Raw genomic sequence first — 17361 nt, 5'->3', positions numbered from 1 at the left:
ACTAGCCTGGCAGTGAACGCAGTTGCTTTGTCAGTTATAAGAACTTTAGGTGCGCCATGTCGCAGCACTATCTGGGTCACAAAAAACTGAGTCACTTCATTTGCCGTTCCTTTTGTGAGAGATGACGTCTCGGCATACCGGGTCATGTAGTCGGTTGCTACAACTATCCAGCGCTTCCTAAACGATGACATAGGAAATGTTCTTAGCAAATCCATTCCAACCTGCTCAAACGGGACTTTCGGTGGCTCTATCGGTTTCAAAAGACCTGCTGGTTTTAGGGGTGGTACTTTGCGTCTTTGGCATTCTCGACATGATTTCACGTAATGCTGTACTGAATCCTTCAATTTTGGCCAGTAATATCTCCGGCGGATTCTTGCCAAAATTCTACTAATGCCCAAGTGACCTGCCGATGGGTCATCATGACACGCTTCTAAAATTTCCGCTCGCAGTGATGATGGTATCAGCAGTAGGAACGTTTCACCGGTGTGTTGAAAGTTTCTCTTGTAGAGAACGTTGTTGCGGAGGACGTAGGAACGTAGTCCACGGACGAAAACTCGCGGTACTTCGACTTGCTTCCCCTTTAAGTATTGAATGAGCAGAAGTAATTCTGGGTCCATTCGTTGATCATGAGCCATCTCTGACACATTCACAGTTCCAAGAAATGCGGAGTCTTGTTCATGCTGAGGAGACGAGTTCTGGATTGGTGCTCGTGACAAGCAATCCGCGTCATTGTGCTTGTGGCCAGACTTGTAGACTACGGTGATGTCATATTGTCACGGCTAAAGGCCGAACAGAAGACAGAGGACGATGAAGTGATGAGCGTGGACAGCACCCACGGTTCCTCCGAGGAAGAAGAAGTCGAAGCGGCTGCTCTTTTGTTCTGTTAATACAGACCTCGTTTTTTCTGGTTGCACCGTCGTCCTGTATTCTGTTATTTTCACCTAGCGACATTGGTGGAGGTGCTGGACTTCTCCAACTGATGCCTGGGACACCTCCGCGCCCTAGCACATCGAGTCCACCACCGCAATCCGTTCCTGCAGTGGATACTCCTGTCCACCGCTACAGTCGCCGACAGCGAAGCCTTAGTCCCGAGGCGATCCCGCTCGAACTTCTCCAGCAACACACCGTACCGGGAGAAATGGCTACCGGAGGGCCTTCACAGCTTACTGTTGATCAGCCTCTAATTCCTGAGACCTTCCACGGTGAGGTTTATGAAGACGTCGAGGACTTGTTAGCCCAGTATGAGCGAGTCGCCAAAGCCAACCGCTGGTCCACTGAGCAAAAGCTATCGCGCGTCTACTTTGCTTTGGCAGACAGCGCTCGTACGTGGTACGAGAACCACGAGTCAACGCTGTCTTCGTGGGAGGAATTTCGGCAGCAAATTCTCGGGACATTCGCAAACACTGACCGCCGTGATTCTGCTTTGCAGCTCATCGAGGCACGCATACAGAAACCAAACGAGAGCGTCGCCTTGTTTGCGGAAGACATGACCCACCTATTTCACCGGGCCGACCCCGAGATGCTTGAAGGTAAAAAACTCCGACATTTGATGAGGGGCGTCAAGGAAGAGCTGTTTGCCGGTCTCCTACGCAACCCACCAACAAGCGTAGCCGAATTTGTCAAAGAGGCTACAACAATCGAGCGAGCACTGCAGCAACGGCGCCGATACCATGACCAACCAATCAAAACATCTCCCAGTCTCTCTGCTTTGAGTGCCGGTAGTGAGTGTTCTCTGCGCGAACTCATTCGTGAGGTCGTTCGGGAGGAGATCCGAAACCTCCTTGTGACTCCGCAAGAAAATACCATGGCTTGCGTTGCAGAAGTTGTGCGGCAAGAGCTCCGCCAGGCATTTTCGTTGCCCGAATCGCCCTCAGACCAGCGGTCTGTGAGCTACGCATGAGCTGTCCGTCGACACACTCCAGTGTCCTACAACTCGTCACCACTGGCTTATCGTGACGTGAGCCAAGGGCCTTAAAACGAGCCGTGGGCCCCAGCTCCCAGTCCGCCGCAGCCGTATCCACAGTCCAACGTGCCTATGCAAACGGCGCCAATGTACACTCCGCCGACATCTGCATCTTGGTCGCAAGGTATGCCCACCAGTCGACCATTCATCCGTAAGACGGACTTGTGGCGCACCGTCGACCGTCGACCACTTTGCTTTCATTGCGGAAAAACCGGCCATATTTTCCGCAATTGCCCGTATACCGTGACAGTAGACATCATAACTTTCTACAAACCTCCCCTCGTGCCTATTTCGATAACCGCCGTGACAGCAGTGCAGGCCCGCAAGCACAGCAACCCGAAGTGCCGTATCGTCGACCCCGCTCTCCTTCACCTGCACCGAACTCGCCGCCGCAGCGCAGTTACTCCGAGGTGGTCCGGGGCAGATCTCCTAGCCCTCGTCGGGGAAACTAACAGCTGCGACCTTTGGGGGGAAGGTGAATACGGAGCCATTATCAACATTCCTAAGAGATCGGTTACGTTTTGGACGGCCCCAGATCAAGTTTCGGATGTGCCCTGTACAGACCAGCGACGTCAGCCTTTGCGTGTCTTCGAAGACAACGTGACCATCCTACCGCGGTCGAGTGCACTCGTGGCTGTGACATGTGACACGTCGAGCGATTCTGAAAACATCGCCGAGCAAATTCCAACACTGCTATTCAGCCATGGTTTATCTATCGCAAGAGGCGTCGTAAGCATAAAAAGCGGAGACACGCACGTCCTTGTTACGAACTTCAGCTCTGAACGCCGACATCTAACGAGGGGCATGGCAGTCGCGTACGTGGAAGAGCTCGCCGAGATGACAGACTGCCTAACTCTTGAAAAAAAATAATTCAACTGATCTGACCCCTGTACCTCTATCTGTTGATATTGGCCCAAGTTTGCTGCCGGCGCAGAAGCAAAGTATCATGCAGCTTATTAACAAGTTTGAAGATTGTTTCTCTTCGATTTCCAGGGTCCGTCAAACGCCGCTGACAAAACATCGAATTATAACGGACGACATGACCAGACCCATCAGGCAAAACCCGTACCGGGTAGCTCCGCGAGAACGAGAAGCTATCGAAAAGCAGGTGCGACAGATGCTTGAAGACGACGTTATTCAGCCGTCGAAAAGCCCTTGGGCTTCGCCGGTTGTATTAGTGAAGAAAAAAGACGGCACCTTACGTTTCTGCGTGGATAACCGCAAACTGAATCAGGTGACAAAAAAAGACGTCTACCCACGTCCACGTATCGACGATTCACTCGATCGACTACGGCACGCGCGTTATTTCTCGTCGATGGATCTAAGGAGTGGGTATTGGCAGATAGAAGTCGATGAAAGAGACCGTGAGAAAACAGCTTTCGTGACACCTGATGGCCTTTTTGAATTTAAGGTACTTCAATTAGGCTTGTGCTCAGCACCGGCAACGTTTCAGCGGCTAATGGACACCGTACTATCAGGCCTCAAGTGGCAGACGTGCTTAGTGTATTTAGATGACGTCATCGTATTTTCTGCCACATTCGACGAACACGTCAGGCGACTGCACTGAGTATTTCAAGCTATCCGTTCCGCCGGACTAACACTTATTCGTTTTTATTCTTTATTCGAAGTATACCTGCAGCGCCCAAAGGCATTATAGCAGGGGGGTTACAGATTCGAAAAAAACAAATTTTCATTTACAGCAGACAATTGTACACTTGTGAGCCCATTTCACTCATGTATTGTTCTGACAAAAAAAGAATTTGCAAAAGTTCCAGTCCTGGGACGGTATTCCCTCAGTTTAAGAGGATGATCAATTCGATTTGACAAATAATACGGCGTCTGTAAATACATATCCTTATTGATTCCAGTTTTATTATTAAATAATAAATATAAAAGTTTTAATCACAATTTTCTTCTACGCGATGAAAGCAGCTCCCGATTTAATTCTTGTTTCATAGAGGTAGAGCTTTCCCGCCATTGATACCGTCCCAAGACGAACCTTGCCGCCCTGTTCTGTATTTTTTCTATCTTATCACTAAGATGTACCTGCGCCGGATCCCACACAGCGCAGGCGTACTCTAAGACTGGTCGTACACACGTCAAATACGCACATTCTTTAAGTCGCTGATCAGAACATCGTAAGTTACGCTGAATAAAGTTTAACACCCTCGCAGCTTTCGCGACAACATAATCCACATGTACATTCCATGAACAGTCAGAAGAAAAGAACACACCCAGGTATTTGTAAGTTGTCTTTGTGGTAACTGGCCCACTATTTATACAATATCTAAATTCGATCTTCTTTGTCTTCTTTGAAAAACAAAGGTTAATGCACTTATTAAAATTTAAAGACATTTTCCACGTTGTACACCAGTCATGAATACGCACCAAGTCATTTTGAAGTTGGGAGGAATCCTGCTCACTCTTAATTTTCTGGTAGACTATACAGTCATCGGCAAAAAGCCGGATAGACGATGAGATACCAACCGAAATATCATTGATATAAATTAAAAACAACAAAGGACCCAAAACAGAGCCCTGTGGCACACCTGACGTCACGTCAACATAACTGGATGCTTTTCCATTCAAAACAACACATTGGCGACGATGCTTTAAATAATTTTCTGTCCAGATTATCACATTTAGGTCTAAATTAAATAACTTAAGTTTTTGCAAAAGGAGCGCATGCGAAACCGAATCAAAAGCTTTTTGGAAATCAAGAAAAATACAGTCAATTTGCCCATTTTCGTCAATACTAGAGGATAAATCATTAGAAAATTCAACCAGCTGCGTGGTACAAGATAGTCCTTTACGGAATCCATGCTGATTTTCTATTAACAATTTGTGGTGCATTATATGTCGCATTATTTCCTTGTACAAGATGTGCTCAAGTACTTTGCAGGCAATTGATGTTAATGAAATTGGTCTATAGTTGACAGCTTCCTTTTTGGGTCCACCTTTGTGCACAACCTGGGCCATCTTCCAGTCATCTGGTAAGACACCAGTAGAAGAGTAGATAAAGAAGCACAATGTTTGTAAACACGCAGAGGAATGCCGTGAGGACCATTCGCTTTTGTTTCATCGAGATTACTGAGAAAGGCTTGAATGCCGTCCACGCTAAGCTCAATAGGCTGCATTAAGGGTACGGGATATACACATGGGATATCACAGTATTCATCAGTCTGGCGAAAATACAGAGCGAAAATATTCATTAAGGCAGTTCGCCTTGTCTATATCTTCCGAGAACACTTGATTATTATATTGGATTTCGTTAATACCGGTAGCATCCGACCCGCAACGTTTTAAGTACCGCCAGAACATTTTGGAATTTGTTTTCATTTCTTCGTTTAGCCTATTTAAGTAGCCCGCCTTCGCGTTTTTTGCCATAACTTTGTATTCACGCGTTAGGGCGCTTAACCTGTCAAAGTGTTTTTTTGCCTTCGTTCTTTTGAAGCTACGGTATACTCGCTGCCTGTTTTTAATTATTTTTAATAACTCTGAGGTAACCCAAGGCTTCTTGTGGCTATTCATTCCACGAGAATGCACACTTGGTATGTAAATATCTATGAGTTCCATTACTTTACTTTTAAAAGCACACCACAATTCTTGTGTGGTAGAATATTCAGCAAGGCATTCGAAAACAGGCAAATGATTTGAAAGCGCATGTGACATCGCTGAGTAGTCACCTTTACAAAAAGAAATGCCTTCCTTGTAGGTTGCTTCTTTGGCTTGTTCTTTTCAAACCTAATACCCGCAACGACCACAGTGTGATCACTTATACTCGGAACGTTATCCACAGAAGTTACAATAGTGGGGACATTACAAAACATCAAGTCTAGAATGTTGCCATTTCGGGTTGGCTGATGCACATACTGGTAGAGCCCAAAAACATTAACGATTTTCTTCATCTCGCTGTTAACACGGCTACCAGTTTTGCACGTGCATGTGCTGTCATCCCAAAGCAGATCTGGTAAATTAAAGTCTCCAGCAAGAAGAAAGATTTCGCCAGAAATATTGGAAATAGTTTCATGTAAAAGTTGTAATGAACTAATGTCGGAGGCAGGTGGTCGATAAAACGCCCCGACGGCAAAAAAAGAATTATCTTCTAATCTGACGGAGCACCAAACTGATTCCAATTTCTCATGGCCAATATCAAGCGCTGATGAATGCAGTGAGCAGTGAACAAGTACAAAGACTCCCCCGTCTAAGCTAGGCCTGTCCTTCCGATAAGCTATAAAATCATCTGGGAAGACTTCACTATCACGAATAGACGGGTTCAACCAAGACTCTGTGCCAAATACAATGTCAGCTTTGAAAGAATGGATTAATCCGGCAAATTCTTCGACTTTATTTACCAGGCTCCTTCAATTGATTACAATAGCGAAGAGGTCGCGACAGGCACCGCTTTTGACAACTACTTGTCACTGTTTGCGCACTTTCACAACTTCTTCTTTTTCCTTATCCCAAACGAATGCTTGGCCGTTGATGCCAACCCGGTCACTCTTAAGCTTTACTTCTTTATCGGTCCGTTTTGCTTTCGCGAATTCCCACTATCGCTTACGTATGTCCCGGGTCTCGGGAGAATAGTCTTGATCGACGCTGTAAGGCGAGCCCTTAAACTTTTTTGCCTCAGTTAGTAGGCTTTGTTTTTCTTTGTATGAAGAGAAATGGACAACAATAGGTCTTTTTCCACTTTCAGTATACCGGCCCACGCGGTGGGCCTTCTGTATGGAATGCAAATCGATCTGAAGTTATTCTTTACAAATACTTGTCATCAAGTTTTCCGATTGGTCCCAAGTCTCGGCTCAGTTGTTGTCATCGACACCGTAAAACACAAGATTTTGCTGTCGGCTGCGATTTTCTAATCTGTTATTTCTACTTTGCAAGTCTTTAACACGCTGTGTCAAACTAGTGATCGCATTCGCCTGCTCCGATGCTGATTTGTTTAGTCCTTCAATCTCTTGTGTAGTTTTGCCTAGCTTTTCATTGATTTCTTTATTCATTGCTTCATGCTTAGAACAGCTCGCATCGATAGATTTCAGCTTGTTAATTATTTCTGCTTGGCCATCCTGGAGGCTTTTCAGTAAGGCCAATTCGTCTTTTGTAAGAGGGCCTGGATTAAGTTCCACATCCCCAGAAACCAGCAGAAGCAAAAATAGGTAAAGAACTCTATTAGCAAAAAGGCGGAACCGTTTGCGGGAGCATTTCCGACCGACATGCTTGTAACAATGCCGGGCAACACAAAACTTTGTGGGAGGAGCCGGCAGAGCACATAACAGCCTAGAACAAGTAACAGTACTAAAATGACCAACCTGCATGAACAAAAGTGACGTGAGCTGCATGTCGGCAAGAGTGCCGGCTCCGAATCCCACGAAGCCAAAGTGCTGCGCGCTTAAGTAGTCCCCGGTGTGGTCACGTGGTCCTTGTGGCCCAAAGATTGATGGCTGGTCCTCAACTGTTATCTTTTCGGCTGAAAGCTTCACAGGCTTGATATCGTTGAAGGCAACAACGAGGCTCATGCTGGTGGCCGTAGTCGAGCGAAATGCAAGCGGTGTTAGCGAATATGTTCCGCACCGAAAATCTACGCTCCCTTCCCCTGCGCCGGAGCATACTTCTATTCCAAGAGCGGCCAAAACCTGCATGAACAAAAGTGACGTGAGCTGCATGTCGGCAAGAGTGCCGGCTCCGAATCCACAACTTAAGCCGGAAAATGCCATTTCGGCTTCGAAGAGCTTCTGTTCCTGGGGCATCTTGTCAGTAGTGAAGGTGTGCGGCCTGACCCTGAAAAAATAGCTGCCGTTACGAATTTTCCAGCGCCAACTGACAAAAAGGCCGTCAGACGGTTTTTAGGACTGTGTGCTTACTACCGACGCTTCCTTGAGAACTTCTCGCGCATTGCCTCGCCGTTGACCCGCCTTACAAGAGAAGACGTCGCATTCGTATGGAATGAAGAGCAGCAAAAATCATTCGACGAGCTGCGGCAACGCCTTCAAAAGCCACCAGTCCTCGCACACTTTAATGATGACGCACCGACAACAGTGCACACCGACGCTAGCAATGTCGGCTTAGGAGCTGTACTCGTGCAGTGGCAGGATGGCGCCGAACGAGTAATTGCTTACGCGAGCAGACCTCTTTCACGTGCGGAAGAAAATTATTCCACTACGGAAAAAGAGTGCCTTGCGGTGGTGTGGGCGGTTATAAAATTCCGCCCGTACCTGTATGGTCGTCCTTTTAATGTTGTCAGCGACCATCACTCCCTCTGCTGGCTGACGAATTTAAGAGACCCTTTAGGACGGTTGGCGCGCTGGAGCTTGAAGCTTCAAGAATTTGACATGACGGTGGTCTACAGATCGGGGAAGCGACATTCAGACGCTGATTGCCTTTCTCGTGCGCCATACGAACCTGCGACGGCAGAAGATGACGATACCGCCTTTGTCGGAGTTGTAAACACTGCAACTATCGCACAGCTGCAACGAGACGACCCCGAACTAGAACCCATAATACGTTTTTTTAGAGGGTCGCACTTCAGCTGTACCTAGACTGTTTGCGAGAGGGCTTTCGTCGTTTTGCTTGCGCAACGACGTCCTGTATAAGATTAACTTCACGCCACACGGAAATGACTACTTACTCGTCGCCCCAACATCTCTAAGGAGCGAAGTATTACAGGCATGCCACGATGAACCAACATCCGGCCACCTGGGTTACACGCGTACGTTGTGCAGAGTGAGGCAGAAATACTACTGGCCAAGACTGACGGCGACCGTTCAACACTATGTTCGGACGTGCCTTGATTGCCAGCGCAGAAAAGTTCCACCCGTCAGCAGGCCTCCTCCATCCTATTGACGTGCCTGTTACTCCATTCGCTCAAGTCGAAATGGATCTTTTGGGCCCATTTCCAACCTCATCAGCAGGTCGCAGATGGATTATAGTAGCCACCGACTACCTCACTCGTTACGCCGAAACCAAGGCTTTGGAGAGGGGCCTGGCAAGTGAAGCAGCCCGATTTTTCGTAGAGAATGTGGTGCTGAGGCATGGTGCTCCATCAGTGGTAATAACTGACAGGGGAACTGCATTCGCAGCCGAACTATTACAGACAGTTTTAAGACTTAGTGGCACATCCCACCGGCGAACAACGGCGTATCATCCGCAAGCGAATGGTCTTACGGAGCGTCTCAACAAGACACTAGCAGATATGCTCTGCATGTACGTCGATGTGGAGCATAAAAACTGGGATGAGATCTTGCCGTATGTCACGTTCGCCTATAACACGGCTTATCAAGAAACAACAAGAACAACGCCATTCCGCCTTCTTTATGGTCGTGAAGTCACCACTATGCTGGATGCTATGCTGCCGCACGAGTGCGAAGACGCTGCAGAAACGGATGCTGATTATATCACTCAGCTGGCCGAAGAAGCCCGACAACTTGCACGCCTACGTATTAGTCGCCAGCAGGACTACGATTAAAGACGGTACAACCTTCGTCACCGACCAGTCTCCTACGAGCCAGGAGAGAAAGTTTGGATATGGACACCTATTCGGCGCTGTGGCCTCTCAGAAAAACTGTTAAGACGGTACTTCGGTCCCTATAAAGCTCTGCGACGTCTCAGTGACATTAATTATGAGGTTGTTCCTGATACTGCGCACTCTTCAAGGCACCGAAGGTATGCTCCAGAAGTTGTGCACATGGTACGCATGAAGCCTTATTTCTCCGAATGAACTCATGCGTTTCCAACGAGTACAAACCGCTTTGATTATAAAGCATCGGGACGATGCTTTCTTGAACGGGAGGCTAATGTCATGGCTAAAGGCCGAACAGAAGACAGAGGACGATGAAGTGATGAGCGTGGACAGCACCTACGGTTCCTCCGAGGAAGAAGAAGTCGAAGCGGCTGCTCTTTGTTCTGTTAATACATACCTCGTTTTTTCTGGTCGCACCGTCGTTCTGTATTCTGTTATTTTCACCTAGCGACAATATTCTTGTAAACGCAGGCTCCATCTAGCAAGTCTTCCGGAAGGATCCTTGAGGTTCGCAAGCCAGCACAATGAATGATGGTCAATGATGGCTCGGAATGGTCTACCGTATAAATATGGACGGAATTTACTGATGGCCCATATAACTGCGAGACATTCCTTTTCCGTAGCTGAATAATTATACTCAGCTTTCGACAGAGTGCGGCTTGCATAAGCAATAACTTTTTCTTCCCCGTTCTGCCATTTAACAAGAATAGCACCGAGGCCAACGTTGCTGGCGTCCGTATGAATGTCTGTTTTGGCATCTTCGTCAAAATGAGCGAGTATGGGAGGTGACTGCAAACGCCGTCGTAACTCAGAGAAGGCGTCTTCTTGCTCTTGGCGCCAGATGAATGGCACACCTTCCTTCGTAAGCCATGTCAGTGGTTCCGCAATCTTGGAGAAATTTTGAAAGAAGCGCCTATAGTAGGCACAAAGCCCCAGGAAACGTCGCATAGCTTTCTTGTCTCTTGGCCTTGGGAAATTTTCAACCGCAGTGATCTTATCCGGATCTGGGCGGACACCGTGAGAACTGACAATGTGCCCGAGGAACCGAAGCTCCCGGAACCCAAAGTGGCACTTTTCGGGTTTGATCGTAAGTGCAGCCATACGAATAGCGTCCAGTACCGTTCTCAATCTCTGTACGTGCTGCTCGAACGTAGTGAAAAAAATTACTACGTCATCCAGATAGACAAGACATGACTGCCATTTGAGGCCGGAGAGCACAGTGTCCATCATCCTCTGGAAGGTAGCGGGAGCAGAACACAAACCAAATGGGAGTACTTCGAACTCGTAGAGTCCGTCGGGTGTCACAAACGCCGCCTTTTCACGATCTCGTTCGTCGACTTCTATTTGCCAGTACCTGCTCTTTAGATCCAACGATGAAAAAAAGTGAGCATTGCGCAGTTTATCCAACGTATCGTCGACTCGTGGGAGTGGGTACACGTCTCGCTTCGTGACGAGGTTGAGTTTTGTGTAATCAACACAGAACCGCATGGTGTTGTCCTTCTTCTTCACCAGTACTACCGGCGATGCCCATGGGCTTTTGGAGGGCTGTATGACATCGTCGTCAAGCATCTCCTGTACCTGCTTCTTTATCGCCTCCCTTTTTTTGGAGCTACTCGGTATGGATGCTGACATACTGGTCTAACATGCCCTTCGATTACAACGCGGTGCTTTGCTACAGGCGTACGTCCGACTTTCGAAGAAGAGGAAAAACACTCTGCGAATTCCTTAATCAACTCCACAATCTGGTCTTTCTGCAGAGATGAAAGCTCTCGGTCAATATCTATTTTCTCGAGGACACTGTCTACTGTTGAGGGCGTTGCAGGTACTTTTTCTATTGTGCAAACATCTGAGACTTGTACGTAGTCATGAAGTGATGCTATGGCTGCTCCCTTCACCACATGCTGTACCTCGTTGGTAAAGTTAGTCAATAGCACATCAGTATATCCGTTCCGCAAGTTCACTAGACCTCTCGCCACGCGTATCCCCTTTGTGAGCGGCAGTTCGATATTTCCATCAGCTAGTCCAGCATATTCACGAAAAACGTTGCTTTTCACAGAAACTGTCACGCTGCTACGTGGTGGCACTGTCACACCTTCATCCACAATACGAAGAGACGAAACAATTGGTTGCTCCGCATGACACACGGCAACAGCGTTTTCTGTAGAGAAAGAAACTTGGGATTTCTGCAAGTCGATGATGGCACTGTTTGCTTGCAGAAAGTCCACGCCCAGAATTGCCTCACGGGAACATTCAGGGAGAACAATAAAACAGCAGACGTACACATGGCCTCTTATTCCCACTCTCGCTGTGCACAATCCTATGGGGCTGACTAAATGCCCGCCGGCGGTGCGTATCTGCGGTCTGGTCCAATGAGTGAGCACTTTCTTCAGCTTCTTTGCGAGCATGCTACTTATTACTGAGTAGTCTGCACCTGTGTCTATTAACGCTATGGTTTCGACGTCGTCTATTCTGACTTGTAGCTCTGATGTCACGTCACCACTACTGCGCTTGTCCGTCGTTGTGTCAGTGTCGTCGTCTGACCCGGTTAGCGATGGAGGGTTTTCAGTTTTCCGAAAATCAGTGGCCCTGCCTCCACAGGTCGCTGGTTCTAGTTTTCCCGTCGCGGGCTTGGTGAACGACGCCGCGGGAAAGTAGATGATGGGTGTGGACTCGGCGACCTATTGCGCATTGGTGCAATCGACCGCGATTCATGTCGCTGAGTGTTTGGATAGGCATAGCGCGAAGATAAATATTCTTCAATTTCGTAAGGGCGCTCACCGTTACGAGGGCAGGGTGAATTCACTGGGAAGCCACGTAGCCCGACCCGACGGTAGTGGCATGTCCGATAAAGATGACCTGCCTCCCCACAGTGGTAGCAGAGGGGCCGCCGGTCTGCCGTGCGCCATACATCACTTTTGCGGGGTCTCGCTTCTGGCATCGGCGGTGGCGTACTGCGAGGAAAGGTCGGTGGCATAACGGGAGCTTGTGCAAAGCTCGGGCGTGTCATGTCTTGCCGTACGACTTGCGCGTACGACAGCTGTGGCTGAGGTTCCGGTTGCAAGTGGTGTGGCACCTGAGGCTGCGGTTGAATAATTGCTTGCCGCACTTCTTCACGTACAACGTCCGCTATTGAGGGCATCGCTGGAGGACTTTGGGGGAGTTGCAGTTTCTGGAGCTCCTCCTTAACAATAGCCCTCACCATTTCCCGGAGGACGTCAACGTTGGTGGGGAGGGTTTTGACTCCGCCCTGACTGAAGAGACGCTGAAGTCTCTGTTGTACAGTCGCGCACGTTGTTGTAGTGTCCTTTCCATGGTCGTTGCCTCGGACCGGAACTCTGCCACAGTTCGCGGTGGATTACGCACCAGGCCTGCAAAAATTTCTTCCTTTACTCCGCGCATTAGGTGCCGCAACTTCTTCTTCTCGGCCATGTTTTGGTCGGCTCGGTGGAAGAGCCGTGACATGTCTTCTATGTACATGGCCACGCTCTAGTTATTCCGTTGGTTCCTCGCCTGAAGAGCAGCCTCTGCCTTCTCATTGCGGTCCGTGTTCGGATAGGTTGCGATTAGCTCTCGTCGGAAGTCGTCCCACGACAGCAAGGACGCTTCGTGGTTCTCAAACCACGTACATGCCGAATCTTGCAGGGCGACGTAAACGTAACGAAGTTTTCGGGCTTCGTCCCAACCATTCAAACGTGCAACGCGCTCGAAGCCTTCAAGCCAGTCCTCGGCGTCTTCAAAGGTCTCACCGTGGAAGACCTCTGGTGTACGTGGCGAATCCACAATGAGGTGAGATGGAGATGGCATCGACTGGGTGGCCATCGCAGTGACGCTTGTGCTTGAGGTCTCGACAGGTCTTGAAGAGTCAATTAGGGGGCCAAACTTGGGCTGCTCATTACGTAGTCGGCGACTCGTGCGTTGGTGCACAGGTGTCAATTCTGCTGGCTCCAATCTTCTGGGATCTGGGCTTCTCTCCCTTGCCTGTGGTGGGCTTGGAATCATACCCAGCACCTCCACCAGATTGTTACGAATAAATATAGCACCTGGTACTATATAAACTATTTATTTAGGGCGAACTTGTGCCCGTAAACTCAAAGCTAAAAATGGTCAGCCAAAAAAAAAAAAAATGTCTCTCCTCGCTGACTCCAACTTCGTCGGACTCTTCCTCTGCCCCTCGAGTCTCTTGCTGGTCCGATGGCGTAGCATCGTGGCGCGTGCAGGACGGCGTTCCATGGCGCGGCTTTCTTGCTACTTGCTTGACGGCTTTTACGAATGCGAATTGTGGTACGCGTCTTCTGCGATGGTCGAGCTGTGGCACCCCTTCCCTCGTGAGCCACTGTTGAGGTGTCGCACATAGATGCATACTGTTAGGGGGCTCATCTTATCTTCTTTTCTGTAATTTAAGAATCCCCCCCCCCTCCCTTTTTTTTTAACGCCACACGCAAGAGAGAGAGAAAAAAGAAATAAAGCTGTCGCGGAGTGTTGACTTTCTCTCACGTGCCGATGCCACGCTTCCCCTTTTCTCGTCCGTGCCAGGTAGACCCTTCTCTTTTCAACAACGCGCGCAAAGAGAGCAAAAAAATAAAAACAAAAAGCTGCCATGGAGTGTTGCTTCTCTCTAAAATGTCGATCTGCTTCTCTCTGCGTGGAGGCGCTCCTCCTTTCTCGTCACGTGCTGGCCACGCTGCGGCTGCATAGCGTTGGAGCAACACCCTCTAGAATAGCTACAAGGCTAGGGCACTCTAGCTAAGGCCTCTGCACTTCCTCCTCTTAGCGCCTACGTCACCACCCTACGACGGAGCTGCTTCGCCGTCTCTCGACCCGCTTTCGGGAAGCTCCCCTTCCGAAGCAACCCGTCTCCATCGTTCCGCCCCGCTCCGACCGGTTTTGTGGTATTTGCGCTACTGCGCACGCACGAAATAAAACAAGCCGCAGTGCCGAATTTCAGAAAACCCTCTGTAGCGCTTTTCTTTAAAATTTGACCTCAAAATTAATTCATTATTGCGTGAAACACGTGCGTATCAGTAAACGTAGTTTTTTGAACGTTAAAGTTGGGTTTTACGCCACGTTTTGTTTCTATTTTTGACATTTTAGCGCAATGCTAAAGGGGGTGAAGGCATCCGCATGACCATAAACATCAGTGGACACGCGGTTCATGTGGCGTTGGGCTGATTTTTCGAGCTGTTCCGTTGTAAAACTGTGTTTGTGTGTTTCCGTGCTCTGTGCATCGGCGAGAGTGTTGGTATATTGCCTTAGTAACGATGGCATGAGTGAGTCTAACCAAGAGTGTGTGCGTCGAGTGGGCAAACTGTGATAATGCCTGGGCATTGCTGTGTACCGCGGTGCCGCGGGAACTATGACGGTGGAGAATCTGTGCGTGTGTTCACGTTCCCCTCGGACCCTACAAGAAGAACTCAGTGGATTAAGGCTATTCACCGTGCGGACTTCACACCAGGAAAGCGATCAGTGGTAAGGCTAACTTTCCTATTAAGTGCCGTTTTCTACACTTCCTGTGCATTGAATAACACCACGGGGATATTGATGTGAGAGATAACGAGGACGCCCACTCTAGATTAAAAAGAATGTTTGCGTGGCAAATATGAGGGAGTGATCTTGTATAGATGACATTCGGCACCACGGGTATCTTGAGAAATATTCGAAGTGTCCATTACTTTGCTGCCATGAAGATGAGCTACTGCTTCTTAACTTAAAATTCTATGTTGTTCTGTCTTTTTTTATTATCCTAGGTCTGCGAGCGCCTCTTCGGACCATCCGACATGGTAAACACAACAAGCTATGTGGATACAAAGAGAGGCAGAGTAATTGAAGCAAAGCTGAGGCTTACCCGTCTTCGATCTGACGCAGTTCCAAGCAAGAAACTCGTGACTGCAATGAAGGATCATGAAAAAACTGTGGTACTCATGATAGATGAAATCCATATACAACCGTATTTGGATTACAAAGGTGGCACAATCGTCGGCGTTGCCAGTAACACTTCGAATGCAGCCAAGACAGCACATGTATTTATGATGCAAAACCTTCTTTCAGCTCAAAAAAGTGTTCTTCATATTTTGCCAGTTGATAAAATCAACGCTGAACAGCTTCACACTGTCTTCCGGAGCATCATAAGTGAGCTTGAAAAAGTTGGTCTTCGCATCATTGCTGTTATCACGGATAACAATTCTATAAACCGCAGAACAATGTCTCTTTTTGGAAATTCATCAAAAGTCAGCAGCTCCTACCCGCACCCATCAAATCCGACACGTCCTCTTGTTTTTGTTGTTGATCCCGTTCACCTGTTAAAATGTGTTCGTAACAATTGGATTAATCAAAAGAACAGTGGCACATGCATGTTTTTTCCTTCTCTTCTGGATCTGCATGGCAGCCCGAAAATTTTCACAGCATCTTTCAAGACCCTCCGGGATCTTCACTCAAAGGAACAAGATCAACTTGTGAAGGCTGCTCCAATGCTCTCAATAAAAGCTCTCAATCCTTCTAGCATGGAGAGGCAGAATGTTAAACTTGCTCTGAAACTGTTTAATACATCCACGACAGCTGCTTTAGAAACATATGACCAGCGCTATGACTGGCAGCACGCACCTGGAACTGCAGAGTTCATAAGGATTGTAGAAACGTGGTGGAAGATTAGTAATGTTAAGTCTCCCAACAAAGGACGACGGCTTCGCGATGTGCTGCAGACTCCCATCACGCAAACATTGTGCCCACAAGTGGAATTCCTTCGAAGCATCATGCAGTGGCTTGACGTGTGGGGACAGTTGAAGTTAGATATCGGAATTCTCACACGGGAGACCCACAGTGCTTTTCGACTCACTACAGAGACATTGATCAAGCTTGTCGCATATTGCCTCGAAGATCTTGAATTTGACTATGTACTCCTGGGCAAGTTCCAGACAGACTGTTTGGAGGAAAGATTTGGCAAGTATCGACAACTTTCCGGGTCTCAATACCATGTCTGCATTAGGCAGATATATGAATCCGAACGCAAGCTTCGTCTACAGAGTGTCCTGAAGTTGCCAGAGATGGATGCGGAAATGCCTCCAATCAAATTTGAAGAGGCCATTTTGCAGAAATTCAAAATTGAAGTAAATGCTAAGGACATTGAAATGAAGGCCCCTAATCTTCCTGCCATAACATACGTCGCAGGCTATTGTGCCCATGCGGCACTTAAGAAGCTGTCATGCACTACGTGCAGAACAAACTTAGTGGAAGAAGAGGACATCGTGTTGGAAAACGCAGAAGTAATAGAGAGCATGAGTCGTGGAGGACTTAAGTTTCCCCAACCTGCAGTGATGAATGCTGTTATGACCGCCGAAATAGTGTTGGACAAACTACGAAGTAACAAGTATTCTACGGTCTTTCATGCACTCCTCAATCAAAAGCAAGTCCTTTTTTCGCTGACGTGCAACCTCTTGATGGAGGGCGGCCATTTGGAGGAATGTCATAGCGGTCACAGCCCAGGATTAGTGCTACAACACCTACTTAGTGCTGCAACCGACATTCTGCTGAAAAACTATTGTAAACTTAAAAACGATCAACTTGTCCAAAAGAAAGTGGCCGAAAAGCGGAAGCTGAACACCTTAAAACCTTGACGGTTCAGTACTTTCACTTGTCTGTAAAACGTCATGTGCACTTGACCATTTATATATTTTAATAAACATTTTTGTTACACCCAACATAGTTCATTTGTGTATTGTTGAGTGAAGTAAATATATATAGATTATGAAGAGTTTGGCTTTGGTTGCCGTAAAACAAATAGAAAAGACGCATACGCTTCTAAAAGACTGTTGATTCTACAATATATATATATATATATATATTATTACGACGTGTATGTGCCGGATTGATAAGAGGGAATAGAAGT

At 47.7% G+C, this 17361-nt stretch overlaps 1 protein-coding gene across 8 annotated transcripts in view; it reads left to right on the top strand.

Annotated features, from left to right (window-relative positions):
- Window positions 1-14616: 14616 nt before the first annotated feature.
- Window positions 14617-17361, top strand: part of LOC119162974 (THAP domain-containing protein 2-like) — a 187677-nt gene continuing 184932 nt past the window's right edge. For 4 of the 8 annotated variants that reach the window (XM_075884550.1, XM_075884552.1, XM_075884551.1 and 1 more), the window contains exons 1-2: window positions 14617-14948; window positions 15227-15259. In XM_075884550.1, the coding sequence (XP_075740665.1) occupies window positions 14796-14948; window positions 15227-15259 (186 nt within the window). In that variant the 5' untranslated portion in view covers window positions 14617-14795. Of the gene's footprint in view, window positions 14949-15226; window positions 17174-17361 lie in introns of those variants that run through there. The other 4 variants (XM_075884547.1, XM_075884548.1, XM_075884545.1 and 1 more) reach the window with 2 other exon arrangements.

Source organism: Rhipicephalus microplus, unplaced genomic scaffold, assembly GCF_043290135.1.
Source record: "Rhipicephalus microplus isolate Deutch F79 unplaced genomic scaffold, USDA_Rmic scaffold_34, whole genome shotgun sequence".
Taxonomy (NCBI): Eukaryota; Metazoa; Arthropoda; class Arachnida; order Ixodida; family Ixodidae; genus Rhipicephalus; species Rhipicephalus microplus.
Note: the sequence above shows the minus strand (reverse complement) of the source record. Positions and strands in the feature narration are given on the sequence as shown.